The following is a 24,506-nucleotide window of genomic DNA, read 5'->3' as shown; positions in this document are numbered from 1 at the left end:
GAGACTCCATCTCAAAAAAAAAAAAAAAAAAAGAAAGAAAAGGATTGTTAGGACCTGAGAAAGCAGCATGGGTATGCGGGGTGGGGTGGAGAGGCACGCATCACTGTGCTAGGACTGTCAGATTTGGCAACTAAAAATACAGGAAACTTGCTTACATTTGAATTTCAGATAAGCAACCAACACTTCTACACTATACTAAAACACTACTGGTTGTTTATCTGAAATTCAAATTTAACTGGGCATCCTGTATTTTATCTTGCAACCTTACCTCCAACTGAATACATAAATTCAAGGTTTTATGACCCTTCTCAGATCGAGGAATAGAACCATAGAATCCTGGTTACACATCAAAACCGGGGAAACTCCACAAATGTTTGGTTAGAAGTGATGAGATAGATTTTAAAAGTCCATACAACAAAATTACAATAAACATTTATTAAGCTGTAATTTTCACAATATTTTAATTCTGTTCTGAGATCTACAAATATCTCTACATAACACCAAAGCCAGTGATTTAATAAATAAGAGGAATGTATATATCGCTTTGCAAAAAAATGCCTGATACATTTATCTCTATATAAGATATTTGTAGAATCAGTTTCCCAAGGCTCACGAAACTAAAGTGCACACACACACACACACACCATGTACACACACACACTATTCAAATCAAATGGATTTATATTAAGTGCCAAATTAAATGCTATACAAAATTTATAACCAGATACACAAAATATGAAGTCGATCATGAATCCACTGTTGATAAGGGATACCATACCTCACAAGTGTGATTTCCAGTTAAGAAGAGGGAGACAATTGCTTCATTGGGTTTTTAGTGTGTGCTAATCACCATCACCATCACAAGTTAATCAGTTTAATTACATGGTATTCAGAGATTAAACATACATGCAGATATTAAATGGACACTACAATAAAACCTTTAAATCTGCAAAAAGACATGAGAACACATGGTCAATAATACCACTCACTGCCACAGCTTTTCAATAGACAATGCAAATGGCAATCAGCGTTTTAAGCCACCACAAGAGAAAAACTGGTACTGGTGCACCTCCTACATATCAAGGAAAAGCAAAACACAGAATAATTTAATATGCTGAATAAAATTTGTTTACACCAGATACTATACATCATACTGATGGTTGTCCAGTATGAATTTTAAGGGTATTATGTTAGATTCTGCAAAATATATTCCTATTATTCACAAGTGAGGAGTCAAAGTCCAACTATTCAAATGGCCATAAACAAAAATGTTGCAGAAGGTATAGACCATTAAAAATAAAAAAGTCAGGAGTGGGGCAGCTGACCCCTTAGGAGCCTCAGGAATTCCTTTTAATGCAAGATAGATGGCAAGAGCTGGCTTTTTGGTTAAGTCAGCCAGTTCGGAAACCCATCAGGGAGAAGTTATCAGGTGTCAACTTGTAAGGCAGATGACATTCATCAAAAGCATCTTAAGAAGTAGCAGTGATCACAGAAAGGAAGCAATTCAGGATTTCCACTAGCAACAAATTGCACTAACCATGTCTAGGCCATTTGACAGCTGTTATTCTTAACGCTCCATAAGCCTGCTGAATCACAGGGCCAGATGAGCGACTAAGCTGCTCACATCCTCTCTACAAGGCAGCCCTCCCGGGCATGCAAAAAGTCATATTATAGTCTTCCTAATCACTGAACCGAACCTTTGTGTTCTTACTCAGCTCCCCAGAGGGGACCACCCCACTTGGTTACCACCATCACAGTCATAAAGACATAGTCCCAGTTCCCTGACATCGCTGCCTCCCGACTCCTGCATGAGACAGGCTCTCATTTCTGGGGTAAGTGTATGAAACACCTTTCAACGGCATTCACTTCCCCTTTGTGAATTAAGACACAGGCACGATTCACAAGGTCTGCTTCCCAGAAATTCTATTGCTGTGCTCTGTTACCAGAAATGATATGGGGGCTGAAACCCAAAGCAAAAGAAACCAAAGGGCGGGTAATGCCGACTGGTATTGGAAAGTGTGTGTGTGTGTATATATATATATACATATATATATACACACACACTTTTTTTTTTTTTTTGAGACTGGGTCTCACTCTGTCGCCTCAACTGGAGTACAGCGGTGTGATCTCAGCTCACTGCAACCTCTGCCTCCCAGGTTCATACAATTCTCCCACCTCAGCCTCCTGAGTAGCTGGGACTACAGGAACCCACCACCACACCTGGCTATTTTTTTTTTTTTTTTTTTTTTTTGTATTTTTTGGTAGAGACGGGATTTCACTATGTTGGCCAGGCTGGTCTCGAACTCCCGACCGCAAGTGATCCACCCGCCTTGGCCTCCCAAAGTGCTGGGATTACAAGCTTGAGCCACTGCACCCAGCCTGGAAAGTATATTTATGAAAGGTTTGCACTCCACAAAAGCATCTTTGCTAGGGTGTCAAGGAAGAGATCACTAAACCAACCCCAACACATCCATACAATTCCAGCAATCTAGAGAGGGCTGGTCCTTTTCCTTTTCTGGATTATTTTCTGTTCTCAGTAAAACAAGTATTTACTGTGATACTGAAACACTGGGAAATTAACACTGATTAAGATATTTTAAACACTGAGTCTTAATTATAACAGAACCAGTTTTCATCAGAATGCTTTTACATCACATTCAGTGAAGTGTTACGCTAATATATTCTACAGCCCTGAAGATAGAAAAAAGGTTTCTCTCCAGGTATGAGATATGGTACAAAAATACATTTTTCCACATACAAAAGAGAGAAAAAAACAAAGACATGTGGCGGGTGGCGAGGGGAGGCCCAATCCCAATACCCTACAAGCTTCCATGGAATGGAGAAGGAACCAAAAAATCCCCAATTATTTTGGGGTAAGATGTGCCCCAGAAAAGGTGAAATCTATGCAATAAAACCCAGGTTTTCTTCAAATCTAGCATCTAAGATTTCTATTAGAGTTTCAAATAATCAGAATTTCTATCAGAATTTCTACCCTGAGGTGACACCTACTAACTGTAGGTTCTTTCATTAAAAATGAAGACATCTTTCACCAGAATGTATCAAGCTATAAAACTGGCTTCAGAGCCTACACTTAGCCAGAGTGGAAAAAAAAAATAGTGCATATTTTCGACAGCAATTTTGAATTGATGCTTGAGGTCTCAATCCACCAGCACCCAGATATCATGTTACCTCCCTCAGTTGAATACAAGTTAAAATGATGATCTTATCGAGATCTCAATAGAGCACAGTGCCCTTCATGTTTCGGGTAAGAGGGTGGGAGGAGGAATGAAGCAGGTATTACACCCAGCCCAGTGACAGATTAAGCCTTAACATGCGGGCATCTTACAATGACCATAAACAAGGGAGGGGCCAAGGCAGGGCTGGCGATCATTAGCTTTGCGCACAGAATGCCATGTTTTCCCCTGGCCAACATAAGCAAAGCTGTTTTAGTACCTAAACGTGGTACAGCCAAATGCACAAAAGGAAAGAAGATAGAGATGACCTCCCGAGTTATTCATACCTTGTGCTAAAATAGATTCATCTACAAGTATCTAAATGACAAAACTAGAATGATTTCAACCCAGTAATCCTGTGTTCCAATGTGCATGGATAAAGATTTGATCCAGGCCCAGCGCGGTGGCTCACGCCTGTAATCCCAGCACTTTGGGAGGCCGAGGTGGGCGGATCACGAGGTCAGGAGATCGAGACCATCCTGGCTAACACGGTGAAACCCCGTCTCTACTAAAAATATAAAAAATTAGCCGGGCATGGTGGTAGGCGCCTGTAGTCCCGGCTACTTGGGAGGCTGAGGCAGGAGAATGGCGTGAACCCGGGAGGCGGAGCTTGCAGTGAGCCGAGATGGTGCCACTGCACTCCAGCCTGGTTGACAGTGAAACTCCATCTCAAAAAAAAAAAAAGATTCGATCCAGCAAATTTTTTTTTGAGACGGAGTCTCACTCTGTTGCTGAGGCTAGAGTGTGGTGGTATGATCTCAGCTGACTGCAACCTCCGCCTCCCATGTTCAAGCGATTCTCCAGCCTCAGCCTCCCAAGTAGCTGGGATCACAGGCGCCCACCACCAGGCCTGGCTAATTTTTGTATTTTTAGTAGAGACGGGGTTTCACTCTGTTGGCCAGGCTGGTCTCAAACTCCTGACCTCAGGTGATCCACCTGCCTTGGCCTCCCAAAATGTTGGGATTACAGGGGTGAGCCACCCTGCCCAGCCTGCTCCAGCAAATCTTAAATATCCATGCACACTGAATAAACATGCACCTGAAACAGGTGCACGTTTCAGGAAGTGAATGGAACTCTCCAGGAGAGTTTGGGTCCCATCAAGTGTACCTTAGAAACAGAAGTCTCAAAAGTCTCAACAACATCCACAAAAACATCTGCATCTGTTTTCCAGATACTTGCAACCAAAAATAAAACTTCACAGGAACACTACACAAGAAGTGGTAGACAGCTAAATCTTCTCCAAACTGAGACCTGGACCATAAGGTCTTGGTTGTAGCAGGTCTGGCAGGGGTATCTATAAACCTGCACGCAGGGCACTGTGAGTGGGTTGCCAGGGTACATCTGTGGCCAGGTAAGGGCCACAGAGACAGTCGTGATCCCCAGCAGCTTCAAAGCTGCAAAATGCTGGGCTTTTTTTTTTTTTTAAGATGAAGTCTTGCTCTGTTGCCTAGGCTGGAGTGCAGTGGCGTGATCTCGGCTCACCGCAACCTCCACCTCCCAGGTTCAAGCAATTCTCCTGCCTCAGCCTCCTGAGTAGCTGGACTACAGGCACACACCACCATGCCTGACTAATTTTTGTATTTTTAGTAGAGACAGGGGTTTCACCATGTTGGCCAGGCTGGTCTTGAACTCCTGACCTCAGGTGATCCATACTCCTCGGCCTCCCAAAGCGCTGGGATTACAGGCATCAGCCACTGCGCCTGGCCTAGGGCTTCCTTTTTTAAAAAACAAGTCCTAGCAAAGGGGGGTTTCTACCAGCCCCTGAGCCACACCTTCTGAAACTCCCTTGCCCAGGATCCCCACAGCTGTCCACCTCGCAAGTCCCACTCTCTGCCCACAGAGACTGCCTAAAAGGAGGACACAACAGATTTCAGATAAAAAGCACCTGTGTATCGTAAATATTTCAGGAAAAAGAATTCAGATCTTTTCAAAGGCTTGCTTATTGCTGCTAATTGTTCCTGAGGATCTTTCTAAGCAGCAATACACTTGAGAATATTAGCTGCTACTGTTTGTTTTCCCTCTAAGGTCCTGAGGAAATCAAAAGCAAAAACAAACAAAAAACCCCTCAAGGGTATAGCTTTTGTATATAGCCCTAGTGAATAAACTGCAAATTGGGACACGCAGTAGATTCTGGAGCAATCTCCAATCCTTACCAGGTACTTCCTGGCATCAAATCCCCAGGACATTTCTTGGCCCCTCCTTGCATTTTCCATTTCAAAATTTGAGGTTAAAATACATCGAAGCACAGAGGGAAGAAAATCTCAGGTCTTCTAGAAATGGCAATGTCTTCATTTAAAAATAGGACTGATGGGGGCCTGGCAGGGGTCTCTAGGATCCAAAAGAGGTTGAGTTGCATCCTGCAGCCCAACTGTCCACATTTAGAAGTGACAACATTCATGAACTAAGTCAACATCCACCAAAAATAACATGAAATAAAGCTCACAGTTTGGGAACATGAAAATAACGCACACAGACCTCACCCACCAATCCCTAAGCTGCGAAAACAAACGCTCGCATTTAAACTTTTCTCAAATGTCAAATTAGCATATTCTTCCCCTCCATGTAAAGTTTTAATAAACTTGACTCAATCTGCCTTTATTAAAAAACCTTACAAAAGATGTATTTAAATGCTTGAAAAAATTAACTTTATGCTCTATGCACAGATAAATTTCTCTTACTGTACAACTAAATATGGTTATATCCTTTGTTTAAAAAATATTTTTTCCCCCACTAATTACACTTCGTGTGTAGTTCCACGTCAATGATCTTTCCGCTCTTCTGGGAATGTGTCCTAAGAGCTGCCGGGTGGGTGGAAATAGCCTTACACAGTGCCACTTTCTTGCTCAGTCGTGTTTATTAAGATTGTTTGGGGTTTGGGGTTTTTTTCCTCCGTTTTCGTTTTCTGAGACAGCGTGCTGGTAACTGTGGACCCGCCCGGCCGGCTGACCTTCACTTGTCCTTGGAGCGGTCCAGGCTCTCGAGCACCCGGTTGAGACGGATGTTGAGCAGTCTGACCTGCTTCTCCAGGTGCTCCAGCTTCTCCTCCACGCTGGGGTTGCTGGGGTTGCTGGGGCCGCTGGGACTGCTTCGCCAGTAGAAGCCCATGGGCCCGGTCATGAAGTAGACGGCCACCACGAAGCACAGCGGCAGCACCGCGTTCTCCGGCTCGCCCTCGTACTTGTGCAGGATGTACACGCAGGACATGGAAAACAGGACGACCCGCACGATCCAGAAGAAGCGGCCGAACACCACGTGCAGGACGCTGAAAGTGAAGCCCAGGGTCAGGGACAAGAACCAGTAGGCCAGGAGGACGACGCCGACCAGCAGGAGCGCGCGGGCCGGGCTGCTGGACACCGAGGCTGGGCTGAAATACTGGGACAGGTTGGAGACTGCGGGACAGAAAAGAGGAACAGGGCTCGTTACACAGGGGCCAGGGGTTTCTTAACAAGCTAGAATTGGATAGCTGAGCTGGCCTGTGGGGCTTAAAAGGCCTTTGCAACAACCCAAGGAACTCAAGGAAGTTCCTCTGTGAATAGTCACACTTTGCTCCATGAGGACACACAAGGAAGCCTTTTTTGAGATGGAGTCTTGCTCTGTTGCCCAGGCTGGAGTGCAATGGTGTGATCTCGGTTCACCACAACCTCCGCCTCCTGGGTTCAAGCAATTCTCCTGTCTCAGCCTCCGGAGTAGCTGGGATTACAGGCATGAGCCACCACACCCGGCTAATTTTGTATCTTTAGTAGAGACGGGGTTTCTCCATGTTAATCAGGCTGGTCTCGAACTCCTGACCTCAGGTGATCCACCTGCCTCGGCCTCCCAAAGTGCTGGGATTACAGGCATGAGCCACCATGCCCAGCCAGGGAAGCCCTTTAAGACAACCTGCCATGTTGAGTTTTAAAAACCTCTCCATACACTGGTTTCTCTTCAAATCATATACATCTTTCACCTTTAGCCTGGGCAACATAGTGAGACCCTGATATGGACTGGCTCTGTGCTCCCACACAAATCTCATCTTGAATTGTAATCCTCACGTGTGGAGGAAGGAACCTCGTGGGGGGTGATTGGATCATGGGGGTGGTTTCCCCATGCTGTTCTTGTGACAGTGGAGGTGGGGGGTCTTATGAGATCTGATGGTTTAAATGTTTGGCAGCTGCCCCCTTTGCTCTCTCTTTCTCTCCTGCTGCCTTGTGAAGAAGGTGCTTGCTTCTCCTTTGCCTTCTGCCATGATAAGTTTCCTGAGCCATGCAGAACTGTGAGTCAATTAAACCTCTTTTATTTATACATTACCCAGTCTCAGGTTTTTTGGGTTTTTTGTTTGTGTTTTTGAGGTTGGAGTGCAGTGGCACAATCTTGGCTCATTGCAACCTCTGCATCCCAGGTTCAAGCAATTCTCCTGCCACAGTCTCCCAAGTAGCTGGGATTATAGGCACATGCCACCACACCCAGCTGATCTTTGTATTTTAGTAGAGATGAGGTTTCACCATGTTGGCCAGGCTGGTCTTGAACTAGTGTCCTCAAGTGATCCACCTCCTCAGCCTCCCAAAGTGCTGGGATTACAAGTGTGAGCCACTGCGCCTGGCCTCGGGTATGTTTTGATAGCAGTGTGAAAATAGACTAATACAGACCCAATCTCTAGAGAACACAAATTTTAAAAAAATTAGACAGGTGTGGTAGCACACACCTGTAGTCCCAGCTACTCAGGAGGCTGAGGTGGGAGGATCACTTGAGGCTGGGAGGTAGAGGCTGCAGTGAGCCATAATGTGCCACTGCACTCCAGCCTGTGTGACAGAGTAAGACTTTGTCTCAAAAAACAACTTTCACCTTTTACTAAAACACCTCTGGAAGTGGGGCATAGCCTGCAAATTGTCCTTCAATTACCATAGTAACAAATGCCCACCTTCAGGCTGGGCACACGACTACCTAGGATTAAAGCATTTCCTAGCCTCTCTTGCAGCTACATAACTAAGCTTTGGCCATGTTTTCCCTAAAAGTAGCAGGAATGTGTCCTTTACCTCTTCTGCCTGCTGGAACATGGATACAATGGCTGGAACTGGAGCAGCCATTTTGGAACATGAGGTCAGGGAAGGCACTCATGGAGGAACAATAAAATGGAAGGTGCTTTGGTCCAGAGCACCACATGCATCAGAGCCATCAAACCCGCCTCACCACCTCCCTGAGAACTTGCATATAAGAGGGAAATAGGTGTCCATCTTGGTTAAGCCAATGTTATGTTGGATTTCTGTTTCAGCCAAACCTGATCCTAACTGGTACCCACACACGAAGTTCCATCTCAAGAATGCAGTGGAATGTAAGAGTAGCATCTTCTGTGTGCCTGACTTGAAGAAATTCAAACAAAAAAGTTAAAAGAACAGTAGAATATTCCTTTTGAAACCAACTAGACTGAACAATTATTAAAAATTCTGAATGTTGCATTCTCCATTTACATACTTTTTAGATTAATCCATTTGAAAGATGTACACATCATACTTCATCATACATCTAAGAATAAAGACATCATTCACCTCAAAACCATGATACTATCATCATTCTAAGAATATTAACAATTCCAGGCTGGGCGCGGTGGCTCATGCCAGCATTTGGGAGGCCAAGGTGGGTGGATCACCTGAGATCAGGAGTTTGAGACCAGCCTGGCCAACATGGTGAAACCCCATCTCTACTAAAAATATAAAAATTAGCTGGGCGTGGTGGCACACACCTGTAATCCAAGCTACTTGGGAGGCTGAGGCACGAGAATCGCTTGAACCCAGGGAGGCAGAGGTTGCAGTGAGCCGATGGCGCCACTGCACTCCAACCTGAGACACAGTGAGGCTCTGTCTCAAAAAAAAAATAAATAAATAATAAATTAACAATTCCATATAACATCACTTGAATTTCTCAGTTATCCAGGAATAGCTGTTTCCTCCCAACCCTCACCAGGACCCAGCGACAGTTCACGTTCAGCATTTGCCATCACTTTAGTCTCCATTAATTGAGAAGAGACCCATGACATTTTAGAAACACTGAAATTCTGAAGTCTAATTTTTCCAGGATGGTTTTCTTGCAGGAGGTCCTACATGCTGCAATTGTTTGTTTCCTGACAGTGTGGTTTAATGAGTTCAAGGAGAGTTATATCCTAAGCCTTCTCACACAAGCAGTTCTCAAACTTGTGTGATTCCTCCAGGAATCCCCTGGAGGGCTTAGGAAAACAGGTTGCTGGGCCCCACCCCCAGGACATCTGATTCAGTAGGTCCTGGGTGGGCCCAAGAATCTGTGGCCTTTTTTTTTTTTTTTTTTTTTTTTTTTTTTAAGACAGGGTCTTTTTCTGTCACCCAGGCTGGAGTGTGATGGTGTGATCTCGGCTCACTGCAGCCTTGACCTTTTGGGCTCAAGCGATCCTCCCACCTCAGACTCCTGAGTAGCTAGGACTATAGGCATGCGCCACCACAGCTGGCTAATTTTTGTATTTTTTTGTAGAGACAGTGAAGTGGTTTGGTTCTGTGTTCTCACCCAATTCTAATTTCAAATTGTAATCCCCACGTGTCCGGGGAGGGACCTGGTAGGAGGTGATTGGATCGTGGGGGTGGTTTCCTCCATGCTATTCTCATGAAAGTGAGTGAGTCTCACGAGATCTGATGGTTTAAAAGTGTTTGGCAGTTTACCCCTCGCTCTTGCTTCCTCTCTCCTGCCACCATGTAAGACGTGCCTTGCTTCCCCTTTGCCTTCCGCCATGATTACAAGTTTCCTGAGGCCTCCCCAGCCATGTGGAACTGTGAGTCAATTAAATCTCTTTTATTTATAAATTACACAGCCTCAGGTAGTTCTTTATAGCAGTGTGGAAACCAGCGAATACAGATAGGATCTCGCTATGTTGCCCAGGCTGGTCTCGAACTCCTGAGCTCAAGCAACCTGCCTGCCTTGGCTTCCCTAAGTGCTGGGATTATAGGTGTGAGGCACCACGCCCAGCCAAAGAGGACCAAAGTGTGACACAACGATCTGGAGTGGGCAAGCGCAAATCCAGAGCAGGCCTGAGATGGGAAGCCTCAACCCCGGAGCTCCTCCGGTCAATAACGACACCTACGGTGTGAACATCTCATAGTTCCCCAAAATGATCAGACTCCGCACAGCTGGCCAGTGTCTAGAGTCCAACACTGTAAACAGCAGCCATCTCTGGGACTAAAGGCTTGGGGTCACCAGGACTCCCCAGAAGCCAGAGTGTGTTTGCTACACTGTGCCTTCCTGAGGCATCGTGAGCATTTTGACTAAATGTGGTTGACTTGGGAGCTGACTTTCACACCTGTCCCATGCAGACTGGAGGCTAAACCAGTGTTTCCCAAACCTCTCAGTCTCAAGACCATTTGCACTCTTCAGTATTATTGAAGCGTCCCCAGAGCTTTTGTTTATGTGGGTTCTACCTAACTGATATATTTTCTATAGCAGAAAATTAGGTAGTTTTTAATTAGTTGTTAATTATCTTTTAAATTTTATTATTTATTTATTTATTTGAGACAGAGTCTTGCTCTGTAGCCCAGGCTAGACTTCAGTAGCATGATCTTAGCTCATTGCAACCTCTACCTCCTGGGCTCAAGCGATCCTCTCACCTCAGCCTCCCAAGTAGCTGAGACTACAAGCATGCACCACCAAGCTAATGTTTTGATTTTTTGTAGATACAGGGTCTCACTGTGTTGCCAAGGATGGTCTCAAACTCCTGGGCTTAAGCAATCCATCTGCCTCAACCTCCCAAAGTGCTGGGATTACCAGATGAGCCACTGTGTCCAGCCATTGTTAATAATTTAAAAACATTGCTATCATTAACTCATTTTCAAATAACAACCCATTACAGATGCTAGGCTTTGAGTGTTTGTGTCCTCCACAAAATTCCTATGTTGAAATCCTAACCCCAAAAGTGATGGTCTTAGGAGGTGGGGTCCCGGGGAGGTGATCAGGTCGTAGGGGTGGAGCCCCCATGAATGGGTTTAGTGCCCTTATAAAGAGGTCCCAGAGAACTGCCTTGTTCCTTCACGTGAGACACAGTGAGGCATCGTCTACAAGAAAGGGCTCTCCCCACAGCCTGCATCTGCCAGTGCCTTCATTTTGGACTTCCTGCCTCCAAACTGTAAGAAATGAAAATGTCCGTTAGGCCAGGCACAGTGGCTCATGCCTGTAATCCCAGCTCTTTGGGAGGCCAAGGTGGGCAGATCATCTGAAGTCAGGAGTTCGAGACCAGCCTGACCAATATGGCGAAACCTCGTCTCTATTAAAAAAAATACAAAATTAGCCGGGCATAGTGGTGCATGCCTGTAATCCCAGCTACTCAGGAGGCTGAGGTTGCACCACTGCACTCCAGCCTGGGCAACAGAGAGCGACTCCATCTCAAAAAAAAAAAAAAAAAAAAGTCTGTTGTTGATAAGCCACACAGTCTATGGAATTTTGTTATAGCAGCCTGAACTGACCAAGACAATAGGTTAACACAAAATATTTTTCACGAAAAGCAACTGTTTCTAAAGCAGAACAAATCACTCTGAGAACAGTGGCAGTGCTTTGAATGTTTGCCAGTCTCTTTCCTATCTAGCTATTTAGAGGAGACCTGGCCCCCAAATCTGGTTTTGAATTCAGAGGAACAGAACACCAGCCACAAATGTGAGTCATGTTTGTCACTGAAAATTTTCAAGTACTCACAGCAAAAAAGGCAAAAAAAAAAAAAAAAAGGTGGAATTAATGTTAATAAGATATTTTGTTTAATCCAATCTATCTAAAATGTCATCATCTTAACGTGGCATCAATATATATGGAAGTATTAAAGTACGTACTGAATCCCTGACCTCAGAGACATGTTACTGGAGAAGAGAGGAACTCACAGTCACCCCTCCTAACCAAAAGGGTCTCAGGGACCTCCTGGGGTTCCTCTGAGCATACTTTGAGAAGCATCGTGTCGTCAAGGGGCCAAGATAGTGATCAGCCAGGAAAGATGCCCAGAGACGAGAATGCCACCCCTGCCTTCCACCCCTCGGTGACTTCAGTGAAAGCTGTCCTTTAAACCAAGGAAGGGTGGTCCAAAGCAACGTCACTCCCTGAGGCCCTGAAAATCCTAAAGAAAACACGAGTGGCCCTGCACGTTCTGACAGCAAAGGGGCACCATCTGACTTCCCTAGCGCTGCCATGGCCAAGTAGCTAAAAAGGAGTAGAAGGCCGGGCGCAGTGGCTCATGTCTGTAATCCCAACACTTTGGGAGGCCAACGCAGGTGGATCACCTGAGATCAGGAGTTCGAGACCAGCCTGGCCAACATGGTGAAATACCATCTCTACTGAAATATAAAAATTAGCCAGGCATGGTAGTGGGTGCCTGTAATTCCAGCTACTCAGGAGGCTGAGGCAGGAGAATCGCTTGAACCCGGGAGGCGGAGGTTGCAGTGAGCCAAGATTGCGGCATTGCTCTCCAACCTGGGCAACAGAGCAACATTCTGTCTCAAAAAAACAAAAACAAAAACAAAAACAGAATTAGCCAGATTTGGTGGCATGTGCCTGTAATCTCAGCCACTCGGGAGGCTGAGGTACTAGAATCGCTTGAACTCAGGAGGCGGAGGCTGCAGTGAGCCGAGATAGCGCCATTGCACTTCAGCCTGGGCAACAGGGCAAGACTCCATCTCAAGAAAAGGAAAGAAAAAAAAAAAAAGAACAGAAGTTTATTCTCTCAGTTTGTTTGGAGGCTGGAAGTCTGTGAACAACGTGTCAGCAGGGCTGGCTCCTTCAGAGGCTCGAGGGTGAATCTGCCCGGGCCTCTCCTAGTGTCTGCGGGTTGCTGGTGATCCTTGGCGCTCCGTGACTGCCAGACACACTCCTCTCTCTTACTCTGCCTTCACGTGGCCTTCTCCCTACGTGTGTCTGTGTCTAAATTTCCCCTTCGTATAAGGACACCGGTCACATTGGATTTGGGACTCACCCTACTCCACTATGACCTCATCTTAACAAATGACACCCACAATGACCCCATCTCCAAATAGCACCCCATTCTGAGGCTCTGGGGGTTAGGACTTCGACAGATAAAACAGATGAATACGGGGGGACACAATTCAACTCCTAACAGGCACTGTTCAAGCAAAGTGAATGTTTTGGTGGCCAACTTGTTCCTCAGCGTGGGTCGGGTTTATACCTGCACACCCGTCAAGTCCTGATGGCTGCAGCAGGGGAAGCTGGCTCTGGGTGCAGCTGGCCAGCCGCCCCTCAGTGTGGAGAAGTGAGATTGGCAGGTCCCAGAACTGCACAGTGATGTACATTTTGAAGGAGGGCCCCTTTGTAAGCCCCCGAGTGTTTACTGAATACCGACCATGGGCTGGGCACCATCCCACCACCCTACACACACAGTCATCCAGTCCTCATGACTCGCTGATAGGGTAAACAGCATTTTCCACACAAGGACTCCTTGCCCAGGGTCCCACAGCTAGGACAGGGCAGAGCTGGGATTTGGAACCAGGGGATCCAGTTTCCGGAGCCACACAACCCCTGCCCTGTGCCGACGCATCACTGAAGCACGATTCCTATTTTCCCCAGTTTACTGGAAACTTTGTTGGAAGTGGCCTCAGCAGCTTCAGAGGGGTAAGCAACACGACGAAGACATGAGCCTTAAATCCATCCTTCTAAGCCATCCTTCCAACTCCTGGACACATGCTCTGTGCCAGCAGATCTAGAATGGGGACAAAGGCTGTGCCATCTATCGTGTGCTGAGCCCTTGAAATGTGACAAGTCAGAATTGATGTGCGCTCTAAGTGTCAAATAGAGACTGTCTCAAAGGCCTTAGTTACCCAAAAAAATGTGAGACACCTGATAATTTTCTATTAATTATAAGTTGTTTTTAATATGTTGGGTTAACTAAAATATCTTATTAAAATTAATTTCACCTGGGCATGGTGGCACATGCCTGTAATCCCAGCACTCTGGGAGGCCAAGGCAGGCAGATCACTGGAGCTCAGGAGTTCGAGACCACCCTGGGCAACATGGCAAAACCCCATCTCTATAAAAAATACAAACATTAGGCGGGGCACGGTGGCTCACGCCTGTAATCCTAGCACTTTGGGAGGCCGAGGCAGGTGGATCATGAGGTCAGGAGTTCGAGAATACCCTGGCCAAGATGGTGAAACCCCATCTCTACTAAAAAAATACAAAAATTAGCCAGGCATGGTGGCAGGTGCCTGTAATCCCAGCTACTTGGGAGACTGAGGCACGAGAACTGCTTGAACCCGGGAGGTGGAGGTTGCAGTGGTGAGACGAGATCGGCCACTGCATTCTAGCCTGGGCGACAGAGCAATACTCCGTCTCAAAATAATAATAATAATACAAATAGCCAGACGTGGTGGCGCACACCTGTGGTCCCAGCTAGTTGGGAAGCTGAGGTGGGAGGATCACCTGAGCCTGGGGTGGTGGAGGCTGCAGTGAGCTGGGATTGTACCACTGCACTCCAGCCTGGGCAACAGAGCAAGACTCTGTCTCAAAAAAAAAAAACAAAAAACAAAAAAAGGCTGGGCGCAGTGGCTCATGCTCGTAATCCCAGCACTTTGGGAGGCTGAGGCGGGCGGATCACGAGGTCAGGAGCTCAGGACCAGCCTGGCCAACATAGTGAAACCCTGTCTCTACTAAAAATACAAAAAAATTAGCCGGGTGTGGTGGCACATGCCTGTAATCCCAGCTACTTGGGAGGCTGGGGCAGGAGAATCACTTGAACCCAGGAGGCAGAGGTTGCAGTGAGCCGAGATAGTGCCATTGCACTCCAGCTTGGGCAACAGAGTGAGACTTCATCCCTCCTACCCCCCACTCCCCACCACCCCGCCCCCCCGCCCCAAAAAAGGAAGAAAAATTAATTTCACCATTTCTTTTTACTCTTTTGACATGGTTACTAGAAAACTTCACATCACCTAGGGGGCTCACATTTTTTTGCTATTAGACCATTCGGGGCTACAGAGTTCCCATTTTAACCAGACTCTTAAAAAAAAAGCACTGAAGAAAGAAATTATAGAATTGTGCTCACAGAAACCTTTTTTACCAGAATATCCAACGTTGGTGTATGACTTCCTGTAAAGCATTTTGCACTCAAACTTCTACGCATAAGACACGAATTCCAAAGGCCTTCGGATGCCTTGAAGCTTACGCATCAAACAGAACTAGAAAAGCTTCGACACGGAAGCAAGCTCGTTTCGCCTCCGGAACGCGCCAGCTGCTCCCCTGATGAATGCAGGCATTCAGGGCTCGTGGATCCGCTGCCGATGCCTCTATTCTGGGCTTCTTCCATATGATTAGGAGGCTGTTCCTACTCTGTAGTTTTTCATTCCAAGCTGCGTGCGATTTTCTGCAATCAGGTTTGTTTCTCCAGGGTTCAATGGGTGGCGACGAAAACACAGAGAGTTTGACAATCCGGGCAGGTGGTGGATACGGAAGCTAAGAGGATTGCACGCGGTGGCTGCATCTGGGGGAGGGTGCGTTAACTCTGCCAAGTCCCTGGAGGGGCCATGAGTGGCCCCAGGGGGCTGCCAGGTGCACAGTGTCCTCTGGCTATGCTGACGCCTCTGATTCTTTGTCTGAGCAGTGAGGTGACTGAGTTGGCCTAAGGCCTCTTAAAGGTTGAACTCAATGAATTAAGGCTGGAGACGTTTCTGAATGGCCTGGGGTGTCAACAGGTATGAACCAGTGTGCGTGCCCATCATGGCCAGTGGACCCCACTCCCCCGTCTGTGGGTGTCAAGCACCGATGGGCGGTGCTGAGAGATTCCGCATGTAACAGGGCTATGGTATAATGGTTTCCCGTGACTGCCGCAACAAACCACTACAAACTGGGTGGTTTACAACAGAAATTCATCCACTTGTGGTTCTGGAGGCTGGAAGTCTGAAATCAAGGTCTTGGTGGGGCCACACTCCCTCTGAAAGTTCAAGGGAGGATCCTTCCTCGCCTCTTCCAGCTTCTGGTGGTCCCAGTGTTCCTTGGCTTGTGGCTCCGTCCCTCCAGTCCCTGTTTCTCATTTCGCATGGCCGTCTTCTCCCTATGTTTCTTGGTGTTTCTGTGTCCAAATTTCCCACTTCTTATAAGGACAGCAATCATTACACTGAGGGTCCACCCTAATCCAAGACGATCTCATTTAACTTTATCACATCTGCAGACCCCACTCCCAAACAAGGGCTCACTCACAGGTCCAGGATTAGGACTGGAACACATATTCTTGAGGAGCACATTTCAGCCCACATGACTGGCTAAGCAGTGGGACCCACAGCCCTCCTGCTCTTATTAACCAAGGGTGGGCTGGGTGTGGTGGCTCACGCCTATAATCTCAGCACTTTGGGAGGCTGAAACAGTAGAATGGTTTGAGCCCAAGAGTTTGAGACCAGCCTGGGCAACATGGTAAGACCCTGTCTCTACAGAAAATTCAAAAATTAGCCAGGTGTGGTAGCATGGGCCTGTGGTCCCAGCTACTCGGGAGGCTGAGGTGGGAGGATCAGAGCCCAGGAAGTTGAGGCTGTAGTGAGCTGTGATTGAGCCACTGCACTCCAGCCTGGGCAACAGAGTGAGATCCTAAACAAAAACAAAAAGGGCCTCTTTGTGCCAGGTGCAGAGCTGGGGCCAGAGTGCAGCCTGGAGACGCCAGGCCTAGGCTGTTGACACAAATGATGTGGTTTATGACAACACCTGCGTTCCCTCTGGGAGTCTAGAATTTTGACACGTGTCAAGCAGAGGGTGACTACATGACCACCCCCAGTAAAAAGCCTGGGCAGGGAGTCCTTGGTGGGCACCCTCTGCTGGGGGAATTAAGTGTGTCCCGTGTGACTCCACAGGGAGAGGACTCTGAAGCTTGAGCCTGGCCTGCCCGGGAATTCGCGCACCTTTTCCCTTTGCTGATGGTGTTTGCGTCCTTCCGTCACAATAAATCACGGCTGTGAGGACAACTATATGCTGAATCCTGCCAGTGCTCCTAGGGAACCGGCGAGCCTGTAGATGGTCTTAGGAACCCTGCCACATGCAGCAACTGCAGACCTTCCCGTGAGACAGGTGGCAGCTGGGACCAGGGACCAGGGCGGTGGGGCTGGAAAGAGCCCAGCTGGGGAATTTCCTCTGGAAAGGCCCAGGGGAAGAGCGGCCTCCACCTTGTGGACAGAAGGAGAGCAGTGGAGCGGGGGCAGCTAGGAGATCCCTGCTTACCTGGCACACCATGGGGCACGGTAGAGAAAACGGGAAGGTTACTTCATCCTGAGAGCATGGGATGCCTCTGAAGCTCTTAAGGCGGTAAGGGACAAGGTCTCCTCTGGGTATAAAAGCTGTACACCCTGGGCACTCTGCCCGGGTTAGCTCCTGTCACCCCCCGATGGAATGCAGGTGGAGGTGGGGCAGAGCCACCTGGGAAGGGGAGTGTAAGGCTGGGGGTAGCACAGGCTGCAGGACTGGACTAGGAGTGCCCAGCTCAGTTACCATGACCGTTGCTGCCTTGCCATCCGCCAAGACCAGTATCAGTGCCCCCTCCCACATGTAGAAAGGGAGGGGCCGTGCCCCACCAATGTTCTCTTCCTGATTATAAACGTGTGACTAGCACTGCACTATCAAACTGCACTACCCTCCTCCCCTAGCCCACAAAACCAGGGGCCAGCTCCCCTGGAAATTCTTGCCCCGTGCGGTGGGTATGGTGGATGGGCTGGTGCAGCATTAGGTGACACCTGCTCCCAGGCTACCTTCCTGGATGGCAGAAGCTGGAGAGCTAAGAACCGCATTAGCCTGCCTCCCTTGCAGCTAGGGACTGGACAGAAAGTAAGTTCCACCTGGCAGTTCCCCCATACACACACGACTTTGGAAATTAAGTGAAGTGTTGCAGCTGATATGCATGGTTCCAGAAATGGCAAGGGTCCCTGCACCTACATGCAAAGTCTAGTTGTTGTGGCGGCAGCAGTGGCCTCCTGGTCCTCAAATTATACTACAGTTGTGTGACTTCGAACTCAACGGTTTCAACAGCTGCAACCCTGGACAGCCAGTTCGGCAGTGTCTGAGGCCATGCATCTCTTCCTCAGCCTTTCTGATGGTTCTGTGAGTGTCTCTGTCTCATGAAATCCCCTTCTGCCTAAATAACTAGTCATTTCTTGCACGGATGCCAGTAAGCCAGAGCACTATACCTCTGGTCCATGTGTTTTGCACACAAATTGGCACTACCCAGTCGCACCTTATCCTAAGTGGCATCTGGGAAATCTCAGCTTTGATGGGCCATTTGTTTTTTATTTTTATGATTATTTGAGAGGAGTCTTGCTCTGTCGTCCAGTCTGGAGTACAGTGGCATGATCATAGCTCACTGCAGCCTCGAATTCCTCATCTCAGGCAATCCTCCTGCCTCAGCCTCCCAAGTGGATGGGGACTACAGGTGCACATCACCGCACCCAGCAATTTTTTTGTACTTTTTTTTATAGAGATGGGATCTCACCATGTTGCCCAGGCTGGTCTTGAATTCTTGGGTTCAAGCAACCCTCCCACCTTGGTCTCCCAAAGTGCTGGGATTACAGGCATGAGCCACCATGCCTGGCCTATATATGAGACTATTAAAATAAAAAATGTTCACTCATATCCTCACTGACCAGCCCTCCGCAACCTTCTCATGTATTACTCACTGTGAGTACCAGTTCCACACTATGAGAACCACCAAAATAGAATGACACCTTACGTGAATGCCACCCCCACACCTACCGTCAAGTCCAAGAACATCCAAGAGCTCGGTCCAGACTTTCCACAGTGTCTCCACGAACATATCCACTCCCAGCACGAATCTCTCAGTCAGCCTGGCCAAGAACTGCAGAAACAAGACAACGGTCATCACCCAATCACTGTTTTCCTCCATCAGTCAAGCAGTGAACCGGGGAGCTTGGGAGTTTATACCTGGGAAGGGAAAAATAGTGAGCCCATGATGAATACCACACACGTGGACTACTGGCCCAGGGGATTGACTTGAACTGGGTACTGATCACAGCCTAACTGAGAAAAACTGGTGAAAACGACCCCTTCCTTGCAAGGGCTGAACAAGGCACCTATGGAGGCTGGGACTCTCTGCAGGGCCGCGTTACGCCGCTTGCCATTGCTCCTGCTGTCTTTCATGCTTCCTCTTGGGTCAGGGTCTCTACCTTCCTCTGCCTGATTTCTCTAAAGAGACAGGGTCTCACTGTTGACCAGGCTGGAGTGCAGTGGTGCAATGATAGCTCACTGCACCCTCAAACTCCCGGGCTCAAGCAATCCTGCCTTAGCTTCCCAAGTAGCTAGGGCTATAGGTGCAGCCACCACACCAGGCTTTATTATTATTTTGTAGAGATGGGCTCTTGCTATGTTGTCCAGGCTGGTCTCAAACTCTAAGCCTCAAGCAGTCCTCCTGCCTGGCCCTCCCAAAGTCCTGGGATTATAGGCGTGAAACACTGCACCGCACCCTGCGGGTTTCTCATTTTTAAAGAGTGGAAGTTTCTGCTCCAAGGAAGCTGGTAATGATACAGCCCCATGCTCTATCCAACTCTAAGGACCCTGAGCCTCTGAGGTCTTTATTTGCCCTCCAGGTGACACAGGGCTAAAGAAACATGAATACAAGGTACAGCCTCATTTTAACTTTTTTTTTTTTTTTTAATTAGTGATATTGTATACATGTAGCATAAAACTCAAGCCTACCAACAGGTATTCAGTGGAGACTAAGCCTTCCCTCTCATTTCCTGGCAACTCGAATCCCCCTCCGGAGGAACCCTTCCTTAGACGTGCCAGGTGAATAATGGCACGGACATATTCTTTCTGCAATGGCAGCACAGGTGTACAGCTGAGCTGCTTTGCTCGTGCAACACTCTGTCTTGGAGATACTCACACTCAGACCACACAGAGCTGCCTCATCCTTTTTAAACATGGTACACCTGGAGCCAGGCCCATACTCATGGATACCTACATGGTTTCCAGCCTTTGCTATTACAGGGGAAAAAACAGCGAGCCCATGATGAATGCCACCAAGTGGTCTACTGGCCCAGGGGATTAACTTGAACTTGATACTAATTGATGACAGCCCAACAACTGAGCAAAACTGAGTAAAACACGCCCCTTTCCTTGTAAGGGCTGACCAAGGTATCTATGGGGGCTGGGACTCTGCAGGGCTGCATCACGCAGAGTGCTGCCATAATAGAACCCACCTACGTGGGCCACTCGGCTCACGTGTGAAGGGTAAATGCCTCCGTGAATTGGCTACAGCTTGCTTTTTTTTTTTTTTTTTTTTAAGACAGGGTCTCGCTCTGTCACTCCGGCTGGAGTGCAGTGGTATGATCTTGGCTCACTGCAGCCTCCACCTCCCAAGTTCAAGCAATCCTCCCACCTCAGCCTCCCGAGTAGCTGGTACTACAGGCACGCACCATCACACTCAGGTAATTTTCATATTTTTAGTAGAGACGGGGTTTCACCATGTTGGCCAGGCTGGTCTTGAACTCCTGACCTCAGGTGATCTGCCCACCCCGGCCTCCCAAAGTGCTGGGATTATAGGCGTGAGTCACCACACCCGGGCAGCTACAGTATTTTATGTTTTAATTTAATTTTATTTTATTTGGAGTCTCGCTTTGTCACCAGGCTGGAGTGGAAGTGGCACGATCTCGGCTCACTGCAACCTCCTCCTCCCAGGTTCAAGTGATTCTCCTGCCTCAGCCTCTCGAGTAGCTGCGACTACAGGCATGCGCCACCATGCCCAGCTAATTTTGTATTTTCAGTAGAGATGGGGTTTCTCCATGTTGGCCAGGATGGTCTCGATCTCTTGACCTTGTGATCCACCCATCTCAGCTTCCCAAAGTGCTGGGATTACAGGCATGAGCCACCATGCCCGGCCGGCTACAGCATTTTAAACTGGATATCCTGACTGGATGGTTCCTACAGGACAGAGGAGATAAGAGCAGGGCTGAATCAGGGACCAGGAGAGTAGAAAATGCCAATAACCTCAGAGGTAGCACTGTGGCTGAGAAAGCACAAGCCAGGCTGTCGACTGCCTGGGTTCAAATCCCAGCTCTGCCTCTTACTAGCTGGGTGTCCATGAGCATATTATATATATTCATAAGCTCTCTGGGGCTGCAGGGTTTCCACTAACAATGGAGATAACAGTACCTACTTCATCTGGTTATTGCGAGCTTTACATGGGATATTCACGTGAAATGCTTTGAGCACATGGTAAGTGTTCAAGACTCCTGTTGACATCCACATCCAATATTCTTCTTTTTTTTTTTTTGAGACAGGGTCTCACTCTGTCACCCAGGCTGGAGTGCACTGGTGCAATCTCAACTCAAGGCAACCTTCGCCTCCTGGGTTCAAGAGATTCTCCTGCTTCAGCCTCCTGAGTAGCTGGAATTACAGGCGCCTGCCATCATACCCAGCTAATTTTTGTATTTTTAGTAGAGATGGGGTTTCACCATGCTGGCCAGGCTGGTCTCGAACTGCTGACCTCAAGTGACCCGCCTGCCTAGGTGTCCCAAAGTGCTGGGACTATAAGCATGAGCCACCATGCCCGGCCGATGTCCAATATTCTAACAGAAGCATTGACTCCACGATGTCCTGTGAGGACACCAACATTTTAGCCCTAAAAAACAGTATAGAGGCTGGGCATGGTGGCTCACACCTATAATCCCAGCACTTTGGGAGGCTGAGGTGGGAGGACTGCTTTAGCCCAGGAGTTCGAGACCAGCCTGGGCAACAAAATGAGACCCCCCCCCCATCTCTAATTTACCTTAAGAAAACATTTTAGGCTGTGCCTGGTGGCTCACGCCTGTAATCTCAGCAATTTGGGAAGCCGAGGCGAGTAGATCACCTGAGGCCAGGAGTTCAAGACCAGCCTGGCCAACATGGCGAAACCTTGTCTCTACTAAAAACACAAAAATTAGCTGGGTGTGGTGGTGCATGCCTGTAATCCCAGCTACTTGGGAGGCTGAGGCAGGAGAATTGCTTGAACCTGGGAGGCAGAGGTTGCAATGAGCCGAGATCATGCCACTGCACTCCAGCCTGGGTGATAGAGGGAAACAGCATCTCAAAAAAAAAAAAAAAAAAAAAAAAAGATGGCTGGGTGCGGTGGCCCACACCTGTAATCCCAGCACTTTGGGAGGCCAAGGCAGGTGGATCACCTGAGGTCAGGAGTTTGAGACCAGCCTGACTAACATGCTGAAACCCCATCTCTACTAAAAATACAAAAAAAATTAGCTGAGTGTAGTGTTGTGCGCCTGTAATTCCAGCTACTTGGGAGACTGAGGCAGGAGAATCGCTTGAACCTGGGAGGTGGAGGTTACACTGAGTCAAGATCACGCCATTGCACTCCAACCTGGGCAACAGAGCGAGACTCTGTCTCAAAAAAAAAAAAAAAATTTTCATAGGAGTGTGAACCCTATTGTGAACTGCATGCGAGGGATCTAGGTTACATGTTCCTTGTGAGATCCTAATGCCTGATGATCTGCCACTGTCCGCGTCACCCCCAGATGGAACAGATGCAACTGTCTAGTTGCAGGAAAACAAGCTCAGTGCTCCCACTGATTCTACATTATGGTGAGTTGTATAATTATTTCATTCTATATTACAATGTAATGATAATAGAAATAAAGTACACAATAAACATAATGCGCCTGAATCATCCCGAAACCATCCCCCGACCCAGTCCATGGAAAAACTGTCTTCCACAAAACCGGTCCCGCTGCCAAAAAGGTTGAGGACCGCTGCATTAGAAAGAAGAGGAGGGTGGCCAGGCGTGGTGGCTCACGCCTGTAATCCCAGCACTTGGCAGGCCGAGGTGGGCGGATCACAAGGTCAGGAGATCGAGACCATCCTGGCTAACACGGTGAAACCCCGTCTCTACTAAAAATACAAAAAATTAGCCAGGCGTGGTGGTGGGCGCCTGTAGTCCCAGCTACTCCGGAGGCTGAAGAAGGAGAATGGTGTGAACCCGGGAGGCGGAGCTTGCAGTGAGCCGAGATGGCACCACTGCACTCCAGCCTGGGCGACAGAGCGAGACTCTGTCTCAAAAAAATTTAAAAAAAAAAAAAAAGAAAGAAGAGGAGGGTGACTGCCCCTCCCTTGGGTGGGGGTAGGCGGTGGGATCTGGGAGGAGGGCCTGCAGAAGCCCAGCATGAATCAGAACCACACCCATGAAGAGGTCTTTCAGAGATTCCATGTCACGGTACACATCCCAGCTCTGTGGTTCTCAGAGTGTGGTGGTGCCCGGACTAGCAGCAGCAGCATCACCCAGGAGCTTGCCAGAAATGCAGACTCTCAGGGCCCCACCCAGATCCACTGCCTCAGACTCTCCAGGGATGGAGCCCAGCAATCTGTTTCCACAGCCCTCCTGGTGATGCTGAGGCACACTCCAGGTTGAGGACCTTGATTGAGAGAGGCAGTTGCACATGTGCCTTCAGAGCGCCACTGCACTAAAAAGCTGCAGGCAGGCCAGACATACGTGGACAACGGAAGAGACGCGTAGTAAGACATGATCTGCTCACAGAATGGAGTCCAATTCCACAGCAACAAAAACAACGATGGACATATCCAGCAACATCGAGAAATAGCAGAAAATAATAATAATGAGTAAATAAATAGATTACAGAATGTACGCTCTTTTTTTTTTTTTGGAGACAGGGTCTTGCTCTGTTGCCCAGCCTGGAGTACAGTGGGGGTAATTACGGCTCACTGCAGTCTCAAACTCCTGGGTTCAAGCAATCCTCCCACCTCAGCCTCCCACGTAGCTGGGACCACAGGCAGCTGCTACATGCCCAGCTCTTCCTGTTACATTTTTTTTTCCTGAGACAGAGTCTTGCTTTGTCACCTGGGCTACAGTGCATTAGCGCCATCTCAGCTCACTGCAACCTCCCCATCCCAGGTCCAAGCAATTCTCTTGCCCTAGCCTCCTGAGTAACTGGAATTACAGACACATGCCACCAAGCCTGGCTAGTTTTTGTAAAATAGTAGAGACAGGGTTTTCCTATGTTGGCCAGGCTGGTTTCGAACTTCTAACCTCAGGTGATCTGCCTGCCTCAGCCTCCCAAAGCACTGGGATTACAGGTGTGATCCACCGCGCTCAACCTACAATTATTTAAAGTATGTGTGACTTGTACATGTTTGTCAATATATGGCAATTTATTTGGGGGGGGCGGAGACAGAGTCTCACTCTGTCACCCAGGCTAGAGTACAGTGGTGCGACCTCGGCTCACTGCAACCTCTGCCTTGTGGACTCAAGCAATTCTCCTGCCTCAGCCTCCTAAGTAGCTGGGATTACAGGCATGTGCCACCATACCCGGC

The 24,506-nt window shown here is 48.0% G+C and overlaps 1 protein-coding gene across 1 annotated transcript in view; it reads right to left on the bottom strand.

Annotated features, from left to right (window-relative positions):
• Positions 1-420: 420 nt before the first annotated feature.
• The window catches only part of BRI3BP (BRI3 binding protein), a 39,935-nt gene continuing 15,849 nt past the window's right edge, over positions 421-24,506 (bottom strand). Inside the window, exons 2-3 of the mRNA XM_034934819.4 lie at positions 18,927-19,029; positions 421-6,622 (exon numbers count right to left, since the gene is read on the bottom strand). Of these exons, the coding sequence (XP_034790710.1) occupies positions 6,183-6,622; positions 18,927-19,029 (543 nt within the window). The 3' untranslated portion in view covers positions 421-6,182. The remainder of the gene's footprint in view (positions 6,623-18,926; positions 19,030-24,506) is intronic.

The sequence above is a fragment of the Pan paniscus genome, chromosome 10 (genome assembly GCF_029289425.2).
Source record: "Pan paniscus chromosome 10, NHGRI_mPanPan1-v2.0_pri, whole genome shotgun sequence".
NCBI classification, from domain to species: Eukaryota; Metazoa; Chordata; class Mammalia; order Primates; family Hominidae; genus Pan; species Pan paniscus.
This window is presented reverse-complemented; position numbering and strand designations above follow the sequence as displayed.